At 46.1% G+C, this 26657-nt stretch overlaps 1 protein-coding gene across 2 annotated transcripts in view; it reads right to left on the bottom strand.

The window, feature by feature from the left end:
- The window catches only part of LOC146207661 (uncharacterized), a 163363-nt gene that overhangs the window by 81305 nt on the left and 55401 nt on the right, over positions 1–26657 (bottom strand). For both annotated transcript variants that reach the window (XM_084589518.1, XM_084589526.1), the window contains exon 2: positions 1673–1707. In XM_084589518.1, coding sequence (XP_084445644.1) covers positions 1673–1707 — 35 coding nt within the window. The remainder of the gene's footprint in view (positions 1–1672; positions 1708–26657) is intronic.

Here is a 26657-nt window from a genome sequence, read left to right on the forward strand (position 1 = left end):
TAAGTGTCCCCGTATTTTTTTTTTTTCGACATACGTTTCTCTACTCTTCCCTGTAACCACACGTATACACTCTTTCCTTTAACTTCGGCCGCACTGCGCGTTATCACAGTGGCAGGGTCGTCAGACTGTCGAGTGTGCTGGACAACGAACCCGAAAGGCAAACGTTTGCATCTGTGAGGAACGGCCGAATTGAATTGCTAATTGGACGCAGGCCGCGCACGCGTCACGCGTCTGCACGTCCTCGTGCATAAGATAGCGGCTACTCAAGCAGTTGAACGCGACGGGCTTTCTGTCGAGATTTGCGGAGTGACGTAATAGCGGAGGGAACGCAAGGACAGCACCGTATTCAGTTTAAGCCCAGAAGTAATCCTGGGTATTAATGAATCCCATATATATATACGTACGACCTTCACAATATGATGTGACAACTGAAGAAAGCGATGATAAGCAGGTGAGCACAGGGAACTGAAATAAAACAATTATCTGAAGCGGACCTTTTTTTACCACATTGATAAACTATTTAGCGTACGCCTCCATGCAACGTACTATATACGTATGCAGACAAAAGTATTAGATGTAGCTACGTGTAGAAAGCTACGTGTAGAAGACCTGCAAGTTATATTCCGCCGTCTTCCATTAGCCTAGCTACTACAAGGTGAAAAGTGATATCGATACGTACGTAGATATCCGGCTTTTTAAAGTGGTGATGCAGTGTTCCTTTCGTTGAACATCAACATCAATGTATATGTTTTTAAGGCGTGGCAGTACAAAATATGAAAGCAACTGGATCTGCGATACGACCGACACATGTGGTTTGGTTAATCTTAAGTTAATATCTTGCCTCCAGGCAAACCAAGCCACTTAAACGTCCAGAAGCCTTAAGAAGAATATTGTGTCTGCGGCTACGCAGAGCCACGTCACGTAAATATTGGGTTTGGCAGGCGTACAGCTGCTGACCGGCCGCATTATGACCTGCCAGATCGGTAGCTGGTGTGTTGTATTGTTTTTATCCCTTTTTTTTTTCTTTTTCTTTTTTAGCGATAGGGCGGGCGCGTGAAGTAAATGCAACCCGGCTTCAGGGTAACGTAGTCATTCGCGTCATGGGTGTGACAGGGTTGAGCACTGTAACATTGCGCAATCATTTAAACGTAGCAACGAGCTTTAGCTGATGGTAAATCTGGCCGAACTGCAGCTCAGCGCGTTGTTTTCGAGGTAAAAATTGTGTAACGCTCTACGTCTCCGAGCAACTAAGTCAGCAAGCAACGCGATATGAAGAGTTCGTCTCTCCGGTCGGGGGTGCCGGAAAGAAAGCAGATGGACCAAAACGTCTTAAGCGACACCGTATATAATTAAGCAACTGCTCACAGTTGCAGAAAATCAAGATTAATAAAACGCCACGACTTGGCGAACTGTAGTGAGGAACGTCCTAAATGCCAAAGTTCTGATTGACAGTGAACGAACTAGCTTAGGAACCAAACAGCCAACTAGCCATGTTAACTAACCAACTATAAATAAATATGCGTTGACCGCAAGAGCGACAACTGCGAAGTAAAGAATTGGGTAAATAATTTCTTGGAGCTATGGGCACACTTGCGGACGAAGAATATAACAAACCTAAGCATCAAATGCATTTAGATGACATCGAGAAGACTGAAAAAGCGTTGCAGCTTACCTCTACGGGGATTCGGTGGCGTCCAGCTTCGACGTCTGCAAGATAGAAAAAGAACAAGCAGAAGACAATTAGTGTGCGCCAATTACCATTATTTTAATGTGCACGTCACAGCAGCAAGTAAGCTTTCGAAACCGTATAATCAGCAAGCGCTACAAATTCGTCGCACAATCGAAGCGCGTTGTGCATGTCGTGTTCACGCGGGTAGGAGTAATAAGTACAACCTCTCTCAAAATTACACAATCTAAAGAATTCCCTTTTAATCTTCATAGTGGGGAATCCGTAACACCCGTGAAGGCTTATGTGGTAAATGTGTAAGAAACGCGCGAAAATGGGCAAGTTAAGTAAAGAGCAAAGGAATTTGTGTAGGCTGCAGTCTAGATTTCACTTCGCAAAAGGGGGTTGGGGAAGAGGAAAGCAGAGCGGCTGCTGTTATGCACGGCTCCGCTGAGCTCTTCGATTAAAATAAAATTAAGTTCATTTATCGCACCACATAATGTGATAACGCGGTCCGACCGTATGATTAAAACACGTGACACGATTATGGAATTATTGCACGCTAAAAACTGTTCTTGTGAACGTATGGCCTAAGTACTAAAAACGATGCTCTGACTTTGTCACATCCCTCATGTTTGCAATGTGGCAGGCCGGCTGACACCCGAGGCTTCCTTGGCTTATGTAGGCTACCTATCCACCGCAGAATAACAATAAGTCGTCAAGGACCTACAAGGTTTTTAGACAATATAAACAACGCTCAACGCATGCGAATAGCCACTCGGCGGATTCGTCAGCAAGGGTTGTATAGGGACAGCAAGGATTGAAAAACACACATTGAAGCTAAGCAATCGGCAAGCGTGTGATAAAAAGTGTTATTTTGAAATGGGGGTCAATGCTGTGAGGCCACCTTGCGCGTAACATATTTTGTAACCACCCAGATAGTAACTGATAACGTTCCGATTAAGTAGCCACACGTGCCAGTGTTAGGAAGACACACTTTCCAACCAAGCAAGCTTTCAGTGTTCATGATTTGTCTCAGCTATTCGCCTCGGAAATCACTTTCTCTCTTCGGATGTTTGCACAGTATCTCGAGTATTTCAATACAACCGAAACAATAGTGGAACGAGAAAAGTGTCGGAAATCTTCATGCTGCAGCGCTGAATTTTTGTTTTCATCGCTGACGGTCCGTTAAGAGCGGTTCGACCTCATCGTCAAGTGCCCCCCCCCCCCCCCCCCCCCGTCTCTCGTAGCTGTATGAACGCGGCGATGGGTCCGGCCGAGCAGAGTGGTCGCGCTCTAAAAGCCTCACGCGTCACTGTTCCAGCGACACTGATGACTCTTCGATGACGTTGATTAGCCACGCCGGCGATGCGCGCGGCAGTGATGGACGAAAACGTCCGGTGATGGGCACAAGGGTGACGCCAGTGACGGCTTGGCGGCTCGCTCATTGTGCAACGATGACGACGAAGGAGAGAAAGAGAGGGTGCTTGTGCAAACCTTTCTCGAGGGCCGCACTCGAAGGGGGGGACGCGTGCACCTCTACAGCCTACAAGAGGACAAGCTCCGATTCGTCACATGCTTGGCGCTAAAACGTCACATGCCATCCCGGCTACGAGAAAAAGGAGTGTACTCTGTAAAGCGGGAGTGGCGGAGGCGGCAGACAAAGCACTGTTCCTCGCCGGTTCTGTTCAGCCGACCGGCCGTTATGTCGACTTGTAAGAGCCGGAGGCTCCTGGTAGCGGCGCGCTGCGCTAAAGCATATATACCCGCCTTCGGGATACCGCGGTACCGTTTGGTGGCCGCGTGTCTGTGTGTATATATGTTCAGATGGCGCAAATGGGTTAACGAGTGAAAGGGCCTCCGTCGCTGGGGAGAACCCGGCCAGCACGCAATCGGTCCAGCCCAACCGACCGGCGTGCGAGAGCATTTCGAAATACCTCTGTCTTGATCGGCGGTGCGGTTGCGGCGAGGGCGCTCAAACTCTCCCGCATTCGCTTCAAGAAAGTCTTCGTCTCTCGTGATGTGTATGAGCTGCCGCCACTGTCGCCGTATGAGCGGCACGCGAGCGAGCTGCGGTCGTGTAACACTGCCGACGTATAACCAAGCGCGCACGGCGGCTGTCAGTGGACGATGGATCTTGAGCATACCTCTTGGGCGCCCGTGGCGCGGTTGAAGTCTCCCCTTTTCAAGGGAGACTTGACTGGACCGCCGCGGCATCGACGTCTGTCTGTCAAGTCGTGACTCCTTTTGTTTATCGATTACGATCGACTAACTTTCCTTCGTTTGTTCGGCGTTCTTGGTTGGTTGATGCAATCTCACTGTACAGCGAACTCCCCCACCTCTCTCCCCTTCTGCAGCTCTTTCTGTCTTCAGTGACGGATTAATTTGACTGGAATGCTTAAACGCTGCAGGAGAGGGGGACGGGCCAGCTGGAAGCTGTACTTAGTTGCCTTCGCTGCGGTCAATACTGCTAGGAAGCCGAGACACGACGTGTAGAAAAGCAACGCACGCACAAGAGAGAGAGGAACAGAAAGGGAGAGAGCAATGTCTCGCAGATCGTGAAATGAAGCGAGGCGGAGGCCGTTGTGTGCACGCACGTACGTCAAACCACAGTATTCTTGTTGAACTGAGCGCGCCGAGGATATCTCGTGAGAAGAACGTACACATGCCCTGCGCGCGATCATGCCGGATATAGCATGCGAGCTGACAGCGCGTTGACCTGGCAGCAGGCAAAGAGCAGAACAAGCCTGCATTGTCCTATCACATCGATCTTTCAGTTGTTGGGGCGGGCATCACTGAGCTGACTAACTGAAGCAGAGGTAACCTGTATCTGCAAAACGCAGAGAAATGTATATAAGACATGTATTACTGTGCCAAAGAATGTACGCTACGTGTGTTAGGGGCGCCCCGGACAAAGGCAGCGCATGTGAAGACACCAGAGACGAGGTTATCGACTCAGAAAGCGGTTTTAAAAAGCCAGCCTCAAATAACACATTCGGGCAATCCTCAACATGGCAAGCTTAGGAAAAAGCGACCCAAGGGCCACTTTCTTTTATATATACCAAGCCGGAAGAAGGATTTTTGGTGCATTTACTGTGCGCATGCCACCGTTCCGACGCCGCCTATAATTCAAATACGCCAGCTCAGTTACAATCCAAAAAATTTCTTCGCTTTCTAAGCTGTCCTGTCTTGAAGCACAAGCGCAATTATCAGCTGTCCTCGTTCGTTTTTCCCCTACTCTATTCTCTTTCCTGACTCCCATTGCACGGACACACCAGCTTTGCAATTATCGCCCAGAAACTAAATTCGTCGTTGCACGAAGCCTACAAAAATCGTGCCACTATCACCCAGTCGCATACGAGGCTGCGAGTCAGTTTTTTGTTTGTTTGTTTGTTTCTTTTTCACGATCCCAATACGCGACCGCGGTGGTTTTGCTGATCGAATTCGGCGATCTTCACGTTCCGTCGCGGTCTAGAGACCCGCAGTCGTGCATAACGCCGACAGGAGCCGTCGAGACCCACACAAAGCAATAACGGTGTCACGTGATCGACGTTTAATTGGTCGACCCTCCTCGTTCCCGCTACTGTTGACGCTTCCCTTCATAACGCAACATCGTTGATGGTGTTCCAAGATTGGCCGACTCTGCGTGTGACTCTGGTGGTGACGAGAACTTCCACCAGGCTGCATCGTCAGCTTCCGACACCGATTCTTATCCGCTTCGACGTCGTCGGGCGCCCGCTGTTTTACAACGCGCCCAGCAACGAAGTTGTTCCAGTTCACGTGCGCGGCATACAGTTCGCCATTTGGTCGGCAATTACTCTCTGACAGATCGACTGCCGAGGAACGCTTATCGGGCGAATTTTGAATTGGATTCCGACACCCCGAGCTCGTCGGCCCGTCGAAGTCAATCCGCTGGAAACAGGAACAGGCCTTTGAACGCACGTGTAGGCACCACCCTGCTTGATGTGCAGGAATGGAGACGCGATAACCGCACAATTCGGCATGCTTTAAGCGCCGAAGCAATGCGTGATTGGATTCAGAAGAGGAGCACTGCAGGTGATTGCGAGATGAGGAGGAGCTAGAAGAGTGAAATGAACACTGGCCGTGAGGGGAACGTGTATCGCTTGATTTCAGCGAGAACAATAGAGATGTGCGTAGCTCTCTTTGCCAGGCGTCATTTTAACCGCACTGCTTACGGTGAGACCTGCCTGCTTTCCTTATCTTTACGGACACAAAGCAGTGCGAGGTTATGCAAGAGCGGTCGAAGATAACCCCTTTGGAAAGCGCTCGGGATCATGACACGAACGCAGCGAGAATTTGAATTACTATCAACCGCGAATTACAATAAGGTGTCAACACTAAACGGACTGCTCGTGTTCTTACACATTTATCGTTTTAGGATTTATTCTTTCTTAATTCGCATGGAGCATCGTGTACCTACTTGCCAAATATATAGCGCGTAAGCGCTGTGCTTAGATTGGTTAAGAATGATTTACCATACGAATTCAATATCGTGAGTTAACGTAAAATAAAGTTCAAAATCAATCCGCTAAGACCCCGCCGGGGTGGCACAGTGTTTACGGCGCTCGACTGCTGTTCCCAAGGATACGGGATCAAATTTCGGCCTCGGAGGCCGCTTTTCGATGGAGGCGAAAAGCTAGAGGCCCGTGTGCTGTGCGATGTCAGTGCACGTTGAAGAACCCCAGGTGGTCGAAATTTCCGGAGTCCTCCACTACGGCGTCTCTCATAGCCTGAGCCGCTTTGCGACGTTAAACCCCATAAACGAAACGAAACCAAACCATATCCGCGAAGGCGCCGAGGCGATAGGCTGCGGTATAAGCATAGGAAGCTTAGAGACATGCGCCGAATACGATTTGATTGTGTACTGAGCCGACTACTAGACTAAACAGAGCAGCGTACTGTATTGCCTGCTAGAACGCAGCCCAATATTTCGTCGCGAAATGAACTTTTGACTAGCTCTGTACACTTCACGACACCCTTGAGTGCCCTGTCGTTCTCACTGGAAAAGCAATTGGCTGTCCCTCAGTACAGAATAATCAGCCTAGTTTGATCGATATTCAAGCGATTGCCTTGATGGCGTATCCGATTCCACGTAATACATGGGATCAACGGTACCGCGGCCGCGACGGTATGACTAGCCGTGTACGCTCAAAGTTGCCAGCGTCATTAATTCTGCCATGCCACATCAGGCGGGGTGTTTCGACGAAGTGATCAGATTAGCTGCCCACCTAATTTTTTTTTTATAAAGAAACGCTCCGCTGTGCTGTCCGCAAGAATAAAGAATGATTTTCAATTCAGAATAGGGAGGTCCACGAGACGTGTCTGTTTATCCTCTTTCTTTCTCCGGAATCTAAACGAGCGTAGCAATAAACGACTCCCGCCACAGCATAATATTTTCGTTTACTCGCGACACATAAAAGCGACGGTGACTGATGAATTATTAATTAATCGCGGGCCGGCCCTGCAGTTCCCCAAGTGCAAAGTGAATCAACGGATGAGTCAAAAAACAAATAACGATTTATAGGGGAACAAAAAAAAAAAAATGGCGAGACACTGCGCGACCGCATTACGCGATCCGCGTCTAAAGAACAGATCAGAGGGGAAGGGAGTAGCGGAGGTCGCCTAAAAGTCTCTCGCCGTCATGGTCTTCAATCACTTTCATTACCCCCACAAGTTTCAGTGTTTTTATTTTCACAATTTCACGGCGCACGCGAGCGCGTGTCCGCCTAACCATGTCCCTCCTTCCTTCCTTTCCCTCCCTATTCGGACTGTGTTTTTTTTTTCTTCTTTCTCACGAACAGCTCATTTTTCAGCTCCTTTACTCCGTCTTTCTTTTCACGTCAAAGCTTTGCCCGATGCCGTCGCCGCCGCCGGCGCTCACGACACGGTTCTGCCAGGAGAGCCAACGCCGTCGTACGCGTCAGCTCGCAGCCTAGATTTCCTAGAGGCTGCGGGCACCGAACTCACGAGCCGATCTGATGCCGGTGCAAAAGACGGCGCAGCGAAATAAAGAGAGAGACGCCCGCACGGTGTGTCGGGCGGCAGAGATATAGAGCAGGGGATTTTCGCGTGTTTCCCCAGCTCATACACGCTCGCCTGGGAAAGTGGTGAACTGAAATCGAGAAAAACCTGCGAAACAGCTGAAACAGCTGAAACAGCCAAGCATGTCAGCACAGCAGTTACACTCTGTTGCTAACAAAAATGTAAGAGCCCCCGCGGCCATTATTGAGGTATCTTCATCCTTATTCACCGTTTATTTGTGAAATTATTAACAAAAATGAGAAGAATTTTCGGGCCGCATCATGCCTATTTTGTAGATTCACTATCTGGTTACTTATTCTATCTCTCTATTACTGACAGCTGCCGCCCTGCGACGTCACGGTTGAAATAAACAGCGTTGCTCGATAATTCTGTACGAAATGAGGGTGACTGTTAGAATAAATATAGAAAATACGGTGAAGCGAAATGTTATAATATATACTTTCTAGAAATATCAGCCTTAATACACATGCCGGCTACAGCCTACAAGTACAGTCTTTGTGGAAAGTTTAGAGCCCAGGGGGTTTGCTTCTGAGTCGGTTCGTAATGTATTCTCTGAGTCCCAGCTTTACTGAAGGTAAGGATAATTTTCTCGTACCCTCTCCAATGTGAACGTACTCCACGAATGCTAATGAGGCGCGACTAGACGGATTAGAAGCAGACCCTTTGGGCTCTAAACTTTTGACAAAGAGTGCACATAGCACGCTGTTAGAAAATTTGATGTACGCGAAGTTCAGGGAGCTTCGGGTTACAAGAAATGAAGCCGGCCGACCCAAAGCTCAGTTCAACGTATCCACCTTGTTTTCATCTATGTCAGAGCATGTTAAACAACCCCCTTTAGTAGAAATTTCCGAAGTCCTCGACTACGGCGTCTCTCATAGCTTGACTTGATGCTCTCGCGCTAGGTCAGCCATTAAATAATATTTCGCCCTGTCGCCATGTCGTGCCGTCTTCTCGCTAGTTGCCACGTAACAATATTATATTATAATATATTATATTATATTGTCACATTAGGCGGTGCAACGCATAAGGAAAGAAGAACGCATACGCATAAGGAAAGAAGAAGAAGACCCTCGTGAGTTTTGGAGAGAAGACGACGTTCAACAGCGTCGGCTGGTGCCTACAGAGAACGTCCGTTGGAAAGCCTTGTCTTCGGGAATTCGGGGGTTCGTAACAATATTATATTATATTATATTATATTATATTATATTATATTATATTATATTATATTATATTATATTATATTATATTATATTATATTATATTATATTATATTATATTATATTATATTATATTATATTATATTATATTATATTATATTATAATTTATTGTATTGTGTATATTTAAACCTAACCCGTCAACCAATATTCAATTTCACCACTTCTTGGTCGGTGCACATATCATCATCCTCGGCCAGACTATATATATCAAATGCAGAGCTAAGGCCTCTCCCATATTCCTCCAATTAAGCCTGTCCTGTGCTAGCTGCATTCACTGCACCCCTGCGACATTCTTAATCTCATCCAGCTACTTAATTTTCTGCCGTCCCCTGATACGCTTTCCTTCCCTTGGAATCCATTTTGTTACCCTTAGCGACTATTGGTTACCCTCGCTTCGGCGCCCTTGTGGTACACCATCCACCTCGCATTCGGAGAGTACCAGGTTCGATCCCTGGAATCTCCTGGTACCCACCGCTTTTCGATGAGTTCCCCTGGCTGGTGCTCAGCTCTTCGGGGGTGAAATGCTCGAGAAAAGATGGGCCTGTCTATTTTTCTTTTTGTTTTCAATTAGAATATGATTACCTGGAGTTATTCTCTGACCCACTCTGCACGCTTTTCATCTCTTAACGTTTCAATTACCATTTTAGTTCTATAGCTCTCTGCGTTGTCCCTAACCTAAGTAGAACTCTTTTATTTAGCCTACACGTTTGAGCCCCATAATTGCGTACTGTTAAGGCGTAACTGTTCTATACCTGCACCTATACTACGACGGATAGACACCGCTGATCGTTTAGTGGAATCCAGAAGGGAATAATACACTGTTCCAAAATTAACAGGTCGTTGAATTAAAGCGCTGCCTCCTCCCAATATTATCCGAAGCGGGAATCAAAAACAGCAAGATGCAAGAAGAGAGGCCGAGTTTGCGTTAATAAAGCGTCTTTGCCATCTTTGTATGTTCATCAAGCAAGCGCGATCTCAACAGGGTGCCAAGAAAACACGAGTAAAATTTGTGGAACCAAGTGGCGCAAGCTATAATAATCCAATGCAAAAAAGCAAGGACACGGGCTCTGTGCCACAGTTCAAGCGGGAAGCTGCTGCTATACTACTGCAGGCGTATGCACGTGACGAGCTATCATGCAAAATTCGATTCAGCCAGTTTTCCAGCTACATTATTCATGGTAGTATCAGTCGCACGGAACGGTGAGCAACGCCCTGGATGAAAGGCTCATTGCCCAATAGACGACGCTGGCACCAACGAAACAAGGTAGCTATACACTTCATGGCATATATTTGGAAAATTATCCTTTGCATTTCTGCATGTGTTCTGTGCCGCGTGTAGGAAGAAATGGACTCGCCTGGACTGTCCGCTTACCAAAACGTCTTTATTTGTTTCATTTCTCGTTTTCAATACAGTTTTTACCGTGTTTGCTTATGTTGCTTCCGGAATTACCTTCTTCGAAAATACGTTACTTCGACGGGTTGGCGGCAGTGATCGCTGGTGCACTTTCTTTGATCTGCGGGATGCGCCTGGGCAGAGCCGCCATCTTCATGCGTGGCTGCGAATGATGTATAAAACTGAATACGCATAGTGTTTACATCGGTTCGAGGAGCTGCGACGACAGGGCGCTTTTAGCGAAACACGGGAACCTTTTTCGTGTGTAAGCAAGCCGCACCAATCTATGCAGGCGCGAGAAACCGTGTACCGTTGCTACCGGAACGCGATTTCTCGCTACGCGCCTGGACCGGAACGTGTGCCGTCGACTACGTGGATTGGCGCCAGTGGCGAGCGTACAAGGTGACCGCTGCCAGTGGCTGTCGGCTTCAGAGAGATGACTGGCATGGCATACCGAAAGGCATATAGGTCACGGGCATCGAATTTGCTCAGTCCATCCCCCACACCCGCTTCTGCGCAACTTCCTGTTGGGAGCTCCGATTAAGGTTATCGTAGCGATCCTGTTGCAAACAGATATCTTTTTTATCTTTTTATGTTTTAGTGCACCTCAAATGTTTCAGATGTGGCGCAATATATGAGAGGTAACAGGTATTACATTAAAAGAATGCCTCAGTTATTGCGCCAGTTAAATATTTTCGCTATGAATAGAGACCTTTAGTTTATCGCGGCCGTCTACCGCTACCGCGCCCCGTCAGCACAGCACGCGCTGATTGGTCCCTGCGTGCGGAGTCCCGGAACTTGACAGCAACCTGGTGCTGCCATCTGTCGCCCTCGGGGTGATCTGCGCATGCGTACTGGCGCTCGTGCGGTAGCAGTAGACGGTAGTGGTAAGCAGTAGCACTAAACTAAGGGTCTCTAATATTTTCAAGCGTTCCGCATTGGAGGGAATCATGGTATCAAAAGGAAGATTGTACTGTATTCATTGGATGTGTTTGCGTACTCTACGTACACAGTCAATGCTTAACGTGGCGCCTGGGAGTCGCAATCGGCGAAATATTGGTTTGAAGACATATAACTGGAGGCACCTGTGTCATCGGTTCGAACCCCTGTCGCGCGCTAGCTTCAAACTTTTCTAGCCCATGTATGCTATATGCAACGAGAAAATATACGGCACTACCAAGAAAGCCGTACGACACGCGTTTGCGCCATAATTTTGTTAGGAAAGGCGGGAATACTGGCGCCAAGTGGAGTTCAGCCAGTAGAAAGCATATACATTATAGAATGGCGTCTATTGGATTCTCAGAACTGGTGGTGGCCTCAGGCACAGATTGATCCGTATGCATCAAAGTGATGCATTTTAGTTTCATACGGCCACTTGATGACGCCAGCAGTTCCTAGCCATTTTGCTTGCTGTACAGTTGCTGATGACATCGATCATTTCTTTTTTCTTTTTTTCTATCCATCTCGCACGCACAAACGACGACCCCCCCCCCCCCCCCCCCCCCCCCGTCTACGCACTAAAAACTGACGAAAGACACGCATGCCCTACATCGTATCACCACTTAAGTGTGCACGTTACCATATCGAATATCCATAAAACTCCATTACAGCCAATCGGTAGTGCCGCTAAAGCTAGATGGCCAGAATAAACGAACTTCATTTTTTTACACTTCGCAGCAATTGCGAGACGTTAATGAAGGTTCATAGTTCGCTCTCCTGTCTTCATTCCTAGGTTTCGCCCAATATTTTTACGCTAGTCCCACGAGGGAGTGACTCATGCAGCCCTGTTTGAAGCTGGCTGTTACTAAGCCGCGATATATGTAAGCGCGAGCATTGAGGCCACGACAGTTTCTCGACGTCCCTTTCGGATGTATATAGTACCTACCTGGCCGGAGGGTGAAAACCTCGCAAACGTGTTCGACTGCGGTCGCGGAGAAGGCAACACACACAGACACATGGCGCCTGCGCGATCGGCGTAATTGGTTCAAGGGAGAAATCGGAATCATTTTTATGCTCCGAAAATTCTCCGCTCGCTCCGCCCGCGAGTTGGTCACGAGTAGGGCGCACGCGCGCGCAGTCTATAGAAGGTGGACGCGACCATGCGAGAAAATACAGGCTTGCGCTCTAAACGAAGAAAACAAGAAGAGGAAGGAAAAGAACCGGACGAAGATCGCGGTGTGCAATCAAAGCATATAGGCCTCTGGCCGCGGTCAATATTGTAGTCCCTGGGGCTACGTCGTTTCATTACTGATCTCTCTGAGCGCTTAGCTGAGCATTTCAAAGGTCGTCCTTGAGCGCTTAGAGCTTGTAATATAAAGGGGTAGTTCGCTTGCAGGTGTGATCCAGAGATTAGCGTTGCACCGACATCGCAAGTTGATAATTCGATAATTTGACCAAGTCGTGGCGTATCCGATTCAAGCGCCCTGTGCACCAGCTTTTAATATGCACTGATTTTAATATGCACTAATATGCAGCAAGCGTATGCTGTGATACCCGTGCATGCTGATGAATTTACTAACCAGACAGACGGTGGCTTAAGAAGAAATGACCAGGATCAAAGAAACCCTATTTAATGTTCCTAGAGCGAACGTACAATGTATTGAACTTGCTGAAACTTAAAACACTGTATAACAAGATTCAGGTTTATTGCGTGTGAGAGGAACTGCAGTTCCGTATTCAAGCGTGTGCCTATTGCGCATTTCAGAGATATTTACAACGTGAATACTCGTAACAGTCGTTTGGATCCAGCTATAGCATCTGGCTTACCAGAGCTACCTTGTGTATACATTTTGAGTCATGATTACGGCAGTGTCATTGTAATTGAGGCTGTCTTGGTTTAGGTTTATGGAGTACAACGTTTAAAAGTGACTCGGCCGATTAGGGACGCCGTAATGGAGGGCTCCGCAAAATTTCTACCAACTGGGGTTCTGTAACATGCACTGGCATCGTGCACTATACGGGCGCCGGCCAGGCTAAGTAAGTGCTTATACAGCAATAAGGGGCATCAACTTTCATAGCAGCCTTTCAAAATCATGGCTTTAAACAGGCTCTGTAGCATACTTTATTGCAGGGTTGCTTTGTTGTCTGCATAACACTCAGTTCTCGACCGCTACTATTTTCCTGTAGGCTAAATCAGGCGTTTAAGGTGTAGCTTAAGCTAAGGAATCGATCATCAACTAATGATATCTCAGTGTACTGGCCGGCATAAGCACTATTTTTTTATGCGCCTGGATAAGAATCAGACATTATTCCATGTGCATCCCTCCGGAATGTATCACTGGTTCGGACGTTCGACTCCTGAATCCAAGGACGCGGAACTGAATCCCGGCCGTGGCGGCCACTTTCCGGTGGATGAGAAAAGCAAGGCGTCCGTGTGCTGTGCGATGTCAGTGCATTTTATAGAACCCCAGGTGGCCGACATTTCCGCAACATTTTACTACGATGTGTCTCAAAGCCTGAATTGCTTTGGGACATTGAACCTTATAAACTAGAACAAATCGATTCCATGTCTGTTTCCCGACAGAAAGACAAAATATCACGAAATGTAGCCGAAGAATTAAAACTAAACTGAAATAAAACAAAGCGCAGGAGCGTGTTGGGGAAAGTACATAGCCGCGAAGAAGGATCCAGACAATCCACATTCGTAGTGCCAAGACAGAGTAAACATTACTAATTTGAGAACTAATTTATTAGTTCCTCTGTGGCGTTCTGCGCGATCACTCGCCAGAGGAACGATACGTGGCTGCGCTGGATTCGATGCCGCATGTCGTCGACAGAGCGTTGTTTAGCCAATTAGACACAGTTTCTAGCAGCGTGCACGCTGGTTGCAACAAAACAAAATGCAAGAGTCACTTAACACCAAGGTGTCCGTTTATAACTCTCATAAGAGGATAATTTAATTACTATTAAAGGAATTCTTCTAGAACGAATGTCACAAGTTTGTGTGCGTGCATATGTAGGAAAAGTATTTGTACTCAACGCAGAATGGGACGCTGTGCTGTAAGGGTACTGCAACTCTTGTGCAAGCAAGATCGTCAGGTTTCGGTGTCGTAAATGTTATCCCGTCGCTCATCTAAACTTGAATACTGAAATCGAGTGTCGATCCCGTCATCAAACATTGCTGTGAACACACGCACGCACGCACGCACGCACGCACGCACGCACGCACGCACGCACGCACGCACGCGCACACACACACACACACACACACACACACACACACACACACACACACACACACACACACACACACACACACACACACACACACACACACACACACACACACACACACACACACACACACACACACACACACACACACACACACACACACACACACACACACACACACACACACACACACACACACAGAGAGACAGAGAGAAGTATAGCCAATGTGCTTGATTAAGAACTTTGGTCAAAGAATAATTATAAAATAAAACAATAGTAAACTTAGCAGAGTGTACGTCTGTTCAATGTTATTTTTGATTCATGGGTTGAACTGCCCCGGATGCACAATATGCGAAGCGAAACGGACGGTATAGAGCCAGCAGGAGGAAAGAAAAGTGCATGGCAGAGTAGTTTTTCACTTGCTTGTTCTTCTCTTGTAAGTACCCTGTCATGAATCAGACCAACCTCAAGAAAGGACATCGCGCTAGCGATGTCTATTCCAGCCGCACACTGATCATTTTTAGTTCAAGGCAACGCTTTTCTCTTTGCTGTAATGTAGACTGAACCCACATGACTGCTCCCCGTGTGCACCTTGGAGTGGAGGGAACACGACCAGGGGCAGCGGTGGGGTGACCTGGTTTGGTTCGGGTTCCTAATTATCGTCCCGTCGGGTGCGCTGAGAGCCTATTCATAACATTTCGACGGATGCGAATTCGATACGCTGTGGTTGTTTTGTCTTGTGCCCTTGTATAGGGCCGACGTCCTGAGGGCACGCCTTGAATCGGAACATTGATTCGAAGAATAGGCTGACCTTTATTTTTTTATTTGTGCCCGATGCCTTTCGATTTGTCTATTTTGGTCCCTTCTGCCTATAATAAACTGCGCTGTCAAAATAAACAGTTCGGCGGTTCTAGTTAAGCTTCTGTCCTAATTATACTGATGCAAGTTCTCCAGCTGTTTAATAAATAATTGTAACATGTTTATACCAAACCTTTATTACTAATGAATGCCACTGGACTCACTGAATGGTTTGTAATGTACGCTGCGTCGATTTAATGGGGTTAACGCGATGCTAGCAAGCAATATCTAGCGTTCTCCGATACGTGTCATGTGCGACAGCGCCTTTTTGGAGGAGTCTGCCATGATGTTGGTCATGCGGTGAAATACAGTGATTTTGTCAGTCACCTGCAGAGCAAATATGAGTGGTCGCTAATACCACGAGATCACTCAACATTCATGCTTGCTGAACTAACTAGAATGGGCTCGTTACTCGAAAGGCAGATATAGCGTAGGCTAATCGAGGACCGAATTCCGGACATCACTATTTGCTACTCTCGCAATTACTCTTTCATAAACTTTATCACCGCGATCATAGTCAAACGCTTAACGTGTCACTCAACTCCTTACGCACAATCGTTTATACCCAGGACCATAGTCGAGTGAAATCCCATCCGATATTGCCACTGAAGTTAGCGCGGATCAATTTTCCGAAATGCTGCGTGGTCACATCAGATTGCTATGTCTGTGCGCTTTTGGATTTAGTTAATTTTGTTGCGCTGGTCTAACACCAATGCGTTTTGCCGATATTGCTTCGTAAGTTTTTCTCGTTTTGCCTTGCTCTTTGTATTACGGCTATACCAGGTGTCTTAAATTTTCATAAGCTCTGTTAATTTTGTGTTATTTTACTTTTATATACTCCTCCTTTTTTGTTTTTCGCGAGTACTTAGAGTGCACTTCAGATATTGGTTTTGCGTATTATGCGGCGTTCTTTGCTAATTTTGCTGCTTTTTGAGTTCTCACAACGTGTTATCAGTGTTCTTCGTGTGCCCTGTCCGGCCCCTTATGTAATGCCCTCTTTCAGAGGGCCTTTTAGGTAATTTAATAAAATAAGTTTATTACACAAATTGTTTTCGTATATTAACGACACCATGCAGTTGACGGCAATATAGGGCAATATCAGAATTAGCAAACGATAGACCAAGGCACCGGTCGACCACGGGCCGTTATGAATTCTAATGGAATGGCGGCACGCAAACATGTAGTACTTACACGTGTCTCCACCCATTATATTGTCGGACATGAAGGTGCTGCCGCAGCTCAGTACCAGGCAGGACCTACTGAATTTGTTCACCAAAGATCGTGTGATTGTTTGAATATTAGATGGCGGGCGCGCAAAAGCCGTTTCCTTGTTTTTACGCTGCAAATACAAGCAGTGAAGAAGCGATTGGGACCAGCTGGAGATAGCTCATAAGCATGACTGAAAGAGCGTTACTGTGCTGCAAGACGTTGATACGGTTAATGACGAGTAAGGACGGATACGTTTAAGTTCTCTTTTCTCCAAGAACATTTGAACACTGGAACTCCCTACCGTGCGACATAGCAGAAGTTAATTCACTGGACCAGTTAAAACAGTCTATCCTCAACTATTAAATAAATACATTCGAAACAGCAATCTTTAAGGTTTGTGTTTCTTCTTATGTTTGCTTTCTTTGTGAAGTACGTGATAATCTAACGTGTGGTACAGTCGATAACACTGAGACTCCTTTTTCCTCTTCTTGTTTTAACTCTTGTGCTCAATTGTGTTTTAATTCCTGTGTATGTTTTTCTGTATCCATATATGAAAGTGCTTTGGAAAGAACTATTCGCGGAGGAAATTTTGTTTATGTAAGTGTTGTACTCGCTTGTACTGTGAACTTGTGTTGTCCTTGATACAATATGTTCGTGCTGCTACGAACGTTAACTCCCAACCTGTACCGACCCAAAAAAGGCTAACAGTGTTAATAAATAAATAAAAAATGAATCATCCTGTTACTTTCGTCTTGTGTCAGTGTCTTGTGGCACAGTAACTTCCTTTCACTTAGAAGCAGCATCCTGCAGAATGGCGCCCCCCCCCCCCTGCAAAAGGGGGGGGGGGTCAACCTCTTTGACTGACAGACTGATCTGACATCTCGCTATGCAGGGTTAAGGGGTAAACCGCAATGAAACTTTCAGCACTGCTACTTAAAGTCCCATGAAGTCCTTTAGGATTCAGCACTGTCTGCCACACAATTTGCCCTTTGATCTCATTTGCCGCAAATGCGCAATGCTTATTGAAAAGTCCGGCCATAGTATTTATAACTACATAGCATTGACAAGCTCAGCGAACGTGCACGCCATTAAATAAAGTGCATACAGGGCTTGTGAGTCTCCTTGTTCCCTTTAGCAGAGAAAGCTTCTTGTTACCTCTGGCCCTGACTTCGTCGCGACTTTTTCGCCTTCTCCATTCTAGTGTCCTTATCCGGCGCTATCATCCTGTCTTGTGTCAGCAAATGTCGGGCAAGGCTAGGGCGCTGTCTTTTTCCTCACAAAATAGACGCAATTACACGCCCCCTGTCTCCGAATTGCTCCACTGGGAACGAAAAATGGATTAGCGTCCCCGCCTAAGTGTATCACGTTTTCTGAAACTGCGCTTTGAGCAGTAGTGGAAATTTGCCCTCGCCGCCGGACGCTGCCCACACACAAGAAGGTAAATGAACTGTGCCCGAGGTAGACCTGTGGATTAAATCTCCAGCCTATGACTGTCGCAGTTATGTGATGTTAGGAAGATAGTGAGAGACCGGAAAGCGTGGCGTGACATGGTCAATAGGGTCACGAAGAGTCGGACACGACTGAACGACTGAACTGAACTGATGACTGTCGCACATTGATGCACCCAGAAAAAAACGATAAAACGAAATGTAAGTAACACGCGTGTTGATTTTGCCCGGTAGCCTTCGAATCTGTAGCGAATTACTCGCCATAAATCCAATAACCACCCACTATATGGCAAGAAACTGCTTCGCACAAATGTGTTTGCTGAAGCAATAAATGGCTGATTTTCTTTTTATCTAATTCCTCAAGCAGGTCAGGGAAGGTTGAAAGGTAGCGGGGCTAATTGTAAGCTATGGTCAAGGCTAGACTCACATCTGATGCCGGCAATTTCTGCACTCTAGCGGCAGTTATGTAATTAATTAAAGTTGAGCATTTGCTACACAGTTCTATGACGTAGCAGTCATCTGATTCTACTCGCGTAACCATCGTGTAAAGTCTTTGGCTGCTCCAATTACCATTTTTATCATCAAGGTATTGTTCCAGTATAGGAAAGCCCCTTGAAATATGCGCTGTCCACTTAAAGTTAAATACCGTAGCAGTCTGGGCGTGTTGGTTATTCATGATGGAAAAATACAGCGCAGAGAAGGACGAGGACAAAATGAAGACACATAGGACACACGAGCGCTGACTTGCAACAGTTAATTTCGAGCCTCAGAGCCTTATTATACAGATGAAACCCCCAACATCATACATGCGCAGTAGGCGATACATTCATATATCTTGTCTTAAGTATATCAACTCCTTACGAGTAAGAGCGATAGAAGGCTTGGCTACGCAAGACCCACCCAACCGATCTATCATTTCAGCTTCTATAATCTCACGAGTCAGTTGACATCGGTTTTTTGCGATAACATGGCATTGTTGGTAGTCAGTGTCTTCATTTGTGTCTTCATTTTGTCCTCGTCCTTCTCTGCGCTGTATTTTTCCAACTTAAAGTTAAACGCGAATAGGAAAATTATCACATCATTGTTTTTGACAAAAATGCAATTCTGGCGCGGTTAATTATCACTCCTAATATAAAGGCTGCTCTTGCACAATTGATAATGAAGAATGTTTGAATTCTTTCCCTCGAGGTTATTAGATTCGTGCTCTCTCGTTTGCGTTCCTTTTTGAAAGCAAACGAGAGAGCACCCGCGTCAAACTTGCAAACGTGCGTCAAACGTAAGCGCACATTAAAAGCCATAACGATGAAACATAACGTTCAGCATAGTTATGACTCATGACTTACATTGTTCAGCGTAGCAGTCAGCACTTCACAGGTAACATACTGTAAGGAGTGGAGTCTATACATATATTGCGCATATTCATGACTGATAACCATTAAAATGCTTTCGCACTCTCATGCGTAAGCAGTCTTGATTGTCTCTGCCTAGTCTTTTTTTTTTTTTTTCTTACTCATCTCCGGGCATATGCAACTGCTGTATGGCATGTAGAAAAGCGTTCAACTTGGCATGCGAGCTACTGACCCATCTGTGGTGGAAGTCAAGTGTATGCACAACAGGCATTGCGGTCCGTTATTTCTCGGCGCATACACAAATACCACGCTTGCGCAAACGAAAGGGAAAAAAAAAAAAAAATCTCGCCCATGCAACGTAACCTGACCGCTGGCGGGCTTTCCCGCATTTACGGCAGCGCGCGTCCACGCTTAGTTCCGGTAGCTCGGAAGCACGCGTTGCCTCCCTGACCCTGCGCATATAATAATGCGCCGCCATGAATACGAGCCGAGCCTTTTCACACGGCGCTGAGCCGACCCCGCATTCGAGAATGCGCATGAGACAATGCCTCTTCTTCACAGGCTGCTGCCAGACAGCTTTTGCGGGGCGCGAACAAAAATGCTGATTGCGGCTACGCATAAAACGTTAGCGTATGCGACTGCGTACACGCTTGTGTGCACACTGTAGTCAGACACAGCGAAGATAATCGGTGGCGACGAAATGTCGCGACGTCTGACGCCGTGGATTCGAAACGCTGCACCACCGTTGCTTGGCTTGGGACACACCTTAGGCATTCGCCAAGCATTGAGCGCGCTGCAAATGGGCGGGCGAAGTTGCGGTGTTAGCCGTCAACACAGGGAAGAATTTCGCCACACAGCCAGTTTATTAGTATCTTTTCTCTTCGTACTCTTTGCGCAAAGCTCGTGCGTCGAGCATAAATGACATGACGCGCAGTTGAGCGAATACGCAATGCCCTGTTTTTCATTCAAAACGCCGGAGCCATCAGTAACCGCAAGCATTCGACGCGATAATATATCCTGTGATGAATCATAGATAGCTTTTTTTTTTCTCCCTGGGTACCTTTTGGATGCAGACATGTTTGTATTGGTTAAGCCCCATTGCAACTCAGATGATCCTTCCTCACGACAAAGGATCGCGCGCAGCGCAGACCGTGCGATGGCTTTTTTTTTTTTTTTTTTTTTTTTTTTTTTTTTTTTTTTTTACGGCTCTTCCGAGCTCTGGATCGGAATTATGTAATAGCCTCTACAAAGGAATGATTGTGGGTAGAACCAGAATACCAGGTCATCGATAACCTCGATTTTCTTTCCGTTCTATTACACATAGCTATCCCGATTAATGTCACAATGGAGGGGGCTGTCAGGGTGGAGTGATGCTGTCAGAAAGTTTCTGGGTTATGTGGCTGAGCCGAAGCAAGGGCGGAAAGCGTTTGGGGACAGAGCTGATAGACGATTCTGCCCTGTAGTGCTTCTGACGCGCTTAGTGATGATGACACTAACCCTGCCCTGTACAGACAGGAGTAGACGGGGGTGTGATTTTTTTTCATTGCTGATTTGTATTGTTTTTGCTTATGACGCGTATTACCTAGAACTAACACGCGTCGAATTAAGAGTGAGAAGCAGAGCTGTAGTTTGCATGTAGGAATAACATGAAAACTTGTAGCAGTAACCCATTGAAACGATGTTGCTCTCAACTCGACGCATACAGACGGCATCGGCTGCAGTTGCCGCTGACATACCCGCACGAAGCGACGAGTCGGGGCAGAGCATTTCCAGGTGGCGCAAATAATCGGCTCAAAATAACACAAGAATGGAACCACCTTCCTGCTGAAATCGTCGACATCACTGGTAACCAACATTTCCGCAGTGCATTAGCTAACATTGTATAAATAGCAGAATTATTTTTGTAACACTCACTGTTCTTATTTCTGTATTTTCAATATTATCGTCTGTAACCACTCCCCTCTTTAATGCCTGCGGCCCTGAGGGTTCAATAAATAAATAAATAAATAAATAAATAAATAAATAAATAAATAAATAAATAAATAAATAAATAAATAAATAAATAAATAAATAAATAAATAAATAAATAAATAAATAAATAAATAAATAAATAAATAAATAAATAAATAAATAAATAAATAAATAAATAAATAAATAAATAAATAAATAAATATTGGTATTATGTTGGCAGTGCACTGGTCATATGTTGGGCGACAGTACAAATATTGGGCCAATGGATTGGGCTGCTTGGGGTGCGTTCAACCAGTGTCGCTCGGTTGCGGCTGTTTTGTGTTCAATCACCTTGCCTTGTCAGACTAATAGAATTGCCCCTTCACATCTTTTATAAGGTTTTAAAAAGCACGCAGCGCTACAAAAGGGCGCCTTACGACATTCTCTGTTTCAGAGCTTATACCGGTCTTCCACTGAAATGTTTATTAGCAAGGGTGTTGGTGAAGCGAGCGCCAGCAGCTTCTTCGCTGAAAATGCGCTAGAAAAAACTAACTAAAACAAATCGGAAGTTACACACGTACCCGAAACGCCTCCCGCTATTGCAGTCTCGCGAACCATGCAACTGCGCTCGATGATAGAAATTTTCTACAAACCGAACACTTGAGCGACGAGATGAGCGAGGGTGGTTCCGCGCCCCTCGGCTCCTCATCGTGCATACGCGGTTAGTGCTACATGAAATATATGCTTGAAAAACTCTGTTCAACATTTTTATAACGAATATTTTAATTTTGGCGCATTTTGAATACTTTATTTATATCGGCTAAAATTAACTGGTCGGTTAAGCCAGTGCTAGAGTCAGCAACTCCGAAAAAATTGTCGAGTGGGGAAGTTGGGAGAGGGGTAGATGTAATGTCGATTGTAGCTACTTCAAGCCAGATGCATCCGCGCATTTCTCTTTCTCGCTACTTGAACGCATTTTATCACCGGAATGTTAACGAATGCACTGAGCGGACCTCTGATACGTTCCATCTTCGAGGTGCACCGTTTATTCATCGAACGGTGCGGAATACAGGTTATCGATGAGGCTGTTCAGGGAGTCCGACGCCTGTTTTGAAATTCTGGCCGGTACCAAACCTGTGTCTGCCAGCAGCGTATGGGCTAAAATGGTAAGTTTAGATTTATTCATCGCTTATAATGCATTCTTTAAATTTTTCAATATCAGCGCACATTTTCTTCAAAATGTACGCATATGTATATACAGACGTTTCACGGTAACGGAGAACGAATATGCTCTCCGTAGCAACCGTCATTGGAGCGTTCGCGCCCCTTGAAGGACATAGTTAGCTCTTAGGTGTCTTTTAGTCAAATGAAACATAGAAGTGGATAATTTCTGTGCAGGAAAGAAGAACAATCTTTCTTTCCGCCACTGCAGATACAGCTGAAAAACGCCCGATTGTCAAAAATACACGTGTGCCGATGATTTTGTGCTGAAAGCCGCAAATATTCTAGCAGCCGGCTCTAACAAAGTGCGTGCGCTGTAAGAAACCCTCGGCTTGGCCATGCTTTTTTATTGATTGTTTCGAGATAATTTGGTGGCTACTTGGCACACGGAAGCACCAGTGCTTCATTAAGGCGGAAGCACATCTCAACCCTGTTTCAGTGAAGAGTAGTGCTAAGCAAAGTAAACAAGTGAAGACCGCAGAGCAGTGTCAGCATAGCGGTTAGACATACAATGGAGTAACTGTTCTCTTTTATGCCATAGACCGCCTTCTTTGTCGATGCATCATCAGCCGCTTTTACTGAACCGTGGAAATGAGTCCTCAAGACGCAGCGACCTGGCAGTTCCTTGCACACAAAAATCTTGACTTCGCAGCCCCCGCCTCGGGACGTGCTTTGATCGATACAGCCTCGCGTTGTCCCCGTGAGATTTTTCTCGCAACGCGTCGCAATCGGAGGGGCTCGGCTCTCCTCTTTTCCTCGCTCTCTTTGATCGTGGCTTTTGGGGACAGCCGCCCCGCGGCTCACACGTCGGACAGTACACGCACGGGCCTATACTAACGAGGCTAGAAAGAGGACGAAATGTCAGCCCACGGTAAACAAGCGGGTAACAAAGCCCATGCAAAACGGCGCCTGCGGGCGGGCAAACTGTGAACACTCTTGTGCAAGCAAGCGTCACACCCAACAGGTCACTTTGGGCGAAGTGGTGTGTGAGAGGGAAAAAAAAGAGGGGGGGAAGGGGGGTCAGAACGGAATTATGCTGGACATGCACTAGCGTGAAGAGTGCAGTATGAGTGCGCCCTGCTTACAAACAAACCAAAAGACAAACAACAAACAAACGAAGAAACGAACGAACGAGCAAACAAACGGAGCTCGATGATGGCGAATGAGGCACTACTCGATGTTTTGCTCCCCAGTATGATATTACGAACCTGGCGAATGCGACCGCCCCGTTTGACCGAACGGCGTGTGCGCGACCCGCGCGATCAGCCGTTCACTGGCAACGACGGATAAAAGCCAAGGTGTCTGAGGGGGTAAGGAAGGTTGGGGACGGAAGCCGCCGCCCTAATTGCAGCAATCGCTTGATCGGCCGCCGACAGTAGTGCGCCTTCGCTCTGTTGCGGCACAGCTTGGCGCAACTTCAACAGCAGCAACGGTAGCGAGGCTGCTGCAATTGTGCGGTGGCGGTGTTCGATTGTTGTCGCCATAATGGAGGAGGTACGCAGGGTGGAAGCTTGAAGGAGCTGATGGCGTGCTGTTTTCACCGAAGCTATATATGCGGTTAGCGTGGCAAGAATGTTGGCTATGGGTGGCGGAACTCATCGCACATGGCAGTGCGCTGCGTGGAGCGTAAAAAAAATTATGCTTTCGTATTTATGTTCATTTCTTCCTTCAAAGATCTTCTCCTTTCAACCAATTATTATGAGCTCTCAAACAGCCCGGCGTAGTTGTGTGTCACAGTAAAATAAATAAATAAATATAAATAAATAAATAAATAAATAAATAAATAAATAAATAAATAAATAAATAAATAAATAAAAGGTTACCACCTAACCAAAAATTGAAAATTTTGCCCGCAAATTTATTCACAAAGATGGACCCGTTAGGACCTCATGCATAGAGACCAAAGACTGCTTCGAAGTTTTTCTCCTATGGGCACAAGCTCTCTTCTGATATAGCCCTCGGCTTTTCTGGGCTGAAATGTTTGAAAATATGTCTCCGACTCTGCCTCGGGCCGAACAGCAACGAAGACACACTGGTCAGGCTGCTTTTTGGTCGAGCTGGGTTTGCGCCATAATAGCCAAGCCAGCATCAGCATCAAGGTTTTTTTTTTTTTTTTTTTGCGGTAAGTCTGCGGGATTTGCGCAGTTTCTTATTTTCTCTTAATCATTTTTGCAACAGCCGTATGCGCACTTTCTGCAGGTCGCCGGTCGCCCTTTCTACAGCTCTGCACATCACATTTTCTTCAGTTCCGGCAACTAACGCCATTAAAACGCACCTCTCCATGACGGGGGACAGCCCGCGCTATATAACATTGCAACAACCACTTAATGCCATCCCGCCGCGAATTCACTTTGAACCACGCTCTTCACCACAGCGCACCTCAGCGCAGCAAGAAAGTGCTGGCACAGTAGCGAAAGCGAATGTGAGGCGAGGGGGCGGCGTGCATTAAAGTGTCCCTCGCTGGTCCTTCCTGTTATGTCATACAGCTTTCAGGTCACTTAACAGACCGCGAAGTACATCCCGTCGTATCTAAAAAAAAAAAAAGAAAGAAAAAAACGAATGTACAGCTGCACTTCCGCTCCAGGCAGGCTACTTTCACGGCTCGCTTTATTACCTCCCCCTCTCCCGCCGCCGTCAAGACCTGTCTCTCTCGTGAGGCGTCCCGAGTACGTATACACAACGGTAAGCTTATACCTCATCTGCACGAGTCGAGCGAAAGTTCGTTACATGACACGTGCTCTCTCGTATAGGGCGGTTGCAAACGATGGAAGCCCGCATCTGCAGATTGCTATGGCGCGGTTTTGAACGGACCGTTTGCTCTTGCATCCTGCTGGGCGTGCACGCTGCCGGACGGTCTTGAAGCCGATCACTCAGCGTTCCCCTCGTAGTTCTGCTTATACGACAAAGCGCTCGCCGCTACGCCGTGAGGCCGCGGAGCAACTCGGCGCTTTTAAAAGGTCGCTCGTGAGACACGAACTGCTTGCCGCTCGTATGGAACGTGCGTCACGGGGTACAATTGATTTGGTTACTCTCTCTCCATCTTTTCTTTTATCTCGGCCGACGGTAATCGAAGTACGCAAGGCGCGCTGCGTATAAGACCTGCATGTATATGTACGCGATCCGAAAGGGTCCTTGCGGGATTGCCACCCGTTCGGTAGCTGTAGCTTTTTGCGTGCGCTGCCTTGCGCGTCGAGTATGTAGCCTTAAGCGTGACGAGCTGTGGAGTGGCTGGGTGAATGTATGAGCCCCGGTGAAAATTTTTCGGACTGAAGAATGTTCGGACGTACATGCGCGGCAGCTCTCGATGCTTGCAGTGATTAATGGCGATACTTATGTTTGCTGACAATAGAGGTATGCCAGCTACACGCTGCTCTGGCGGTGAATTGCTCTCTAGTTTGCCCACAGATAAGTAAGTAAGTAAGTAAGTAAGTAAGTAAGTAAGTAAGTAAGTAAGTAAGTAAGTAAGTAAGTAAGTAAGTAAGTAAGTAAGTAAGTAAGTAAGTAAGTAAGTAAGTAAGTAAGTAAGTAAGTAAGTAAGTAAGTAAGTAAGTAAGTAAGTAAGTAAGTAAGTAAGTAAGTAAGTAAGTAAGTAAGTAAGTAAGTAAGTAAGTAAGTAAGTAAGTAAGTAAGTAAGTAAGTAAGTAAGTAAGTAAGTAAGTAAGTAAGTAAGTAAGTAAGTAAGTAAGTAAGTAAGTAAGTAAGTAAGTAAGTAAGTAAGTAAGTAAGTAAGTAAGTAAGTAAGTAAGTAAGTAAGTAAGTAAGTAAGTAAGTAAGTAAGTAAGTAAGTAAGTAAGTAAGTAAGTAAGTAAGTAAGTAAGTAAGTAAGTAAGTAAGTAAGTAAGTAAGTAAGTAAGTAAGTAAGTAAGTAAGTAAGTAAGTAAGTAAGTAAGTAAGTAAGTAAGTAAGTAAGTAAGTAAGTAAGTAAGTAAGTAAGTAAGTAAGTAAGTAAGTAAGTAAGTAAGTAAGTAAGTAAGTAAGTAAGTAAGTAAGTAAGTAAGTAAGTAAGTAAGTAAGTAAGTAAGTAAGTAAGTAAGTAAGTAAGTAAGTAAGTAAGTAAGTAAGTAAGTAAGTAAGTAAGTAAGTAAGTAAGTAAGTAAGTAAGTAAGTAA

The sequence above is a fragment of the Amblyomma maculatum genome, chromosome 1 (genome assembly GCF_055883805.1).
Source record: "Amblyomma maculatum isolate TAMU_Amacu chromosome 1, ASM5588380v1, whole genome shotgun sequence".
NCBI classification, from domain to species: Eukaryota; Metazoa; Arthropoda; class Arachnida; order Ixodida; family Ixodidae; genus Amblyomma; species Amblyomma maculatum.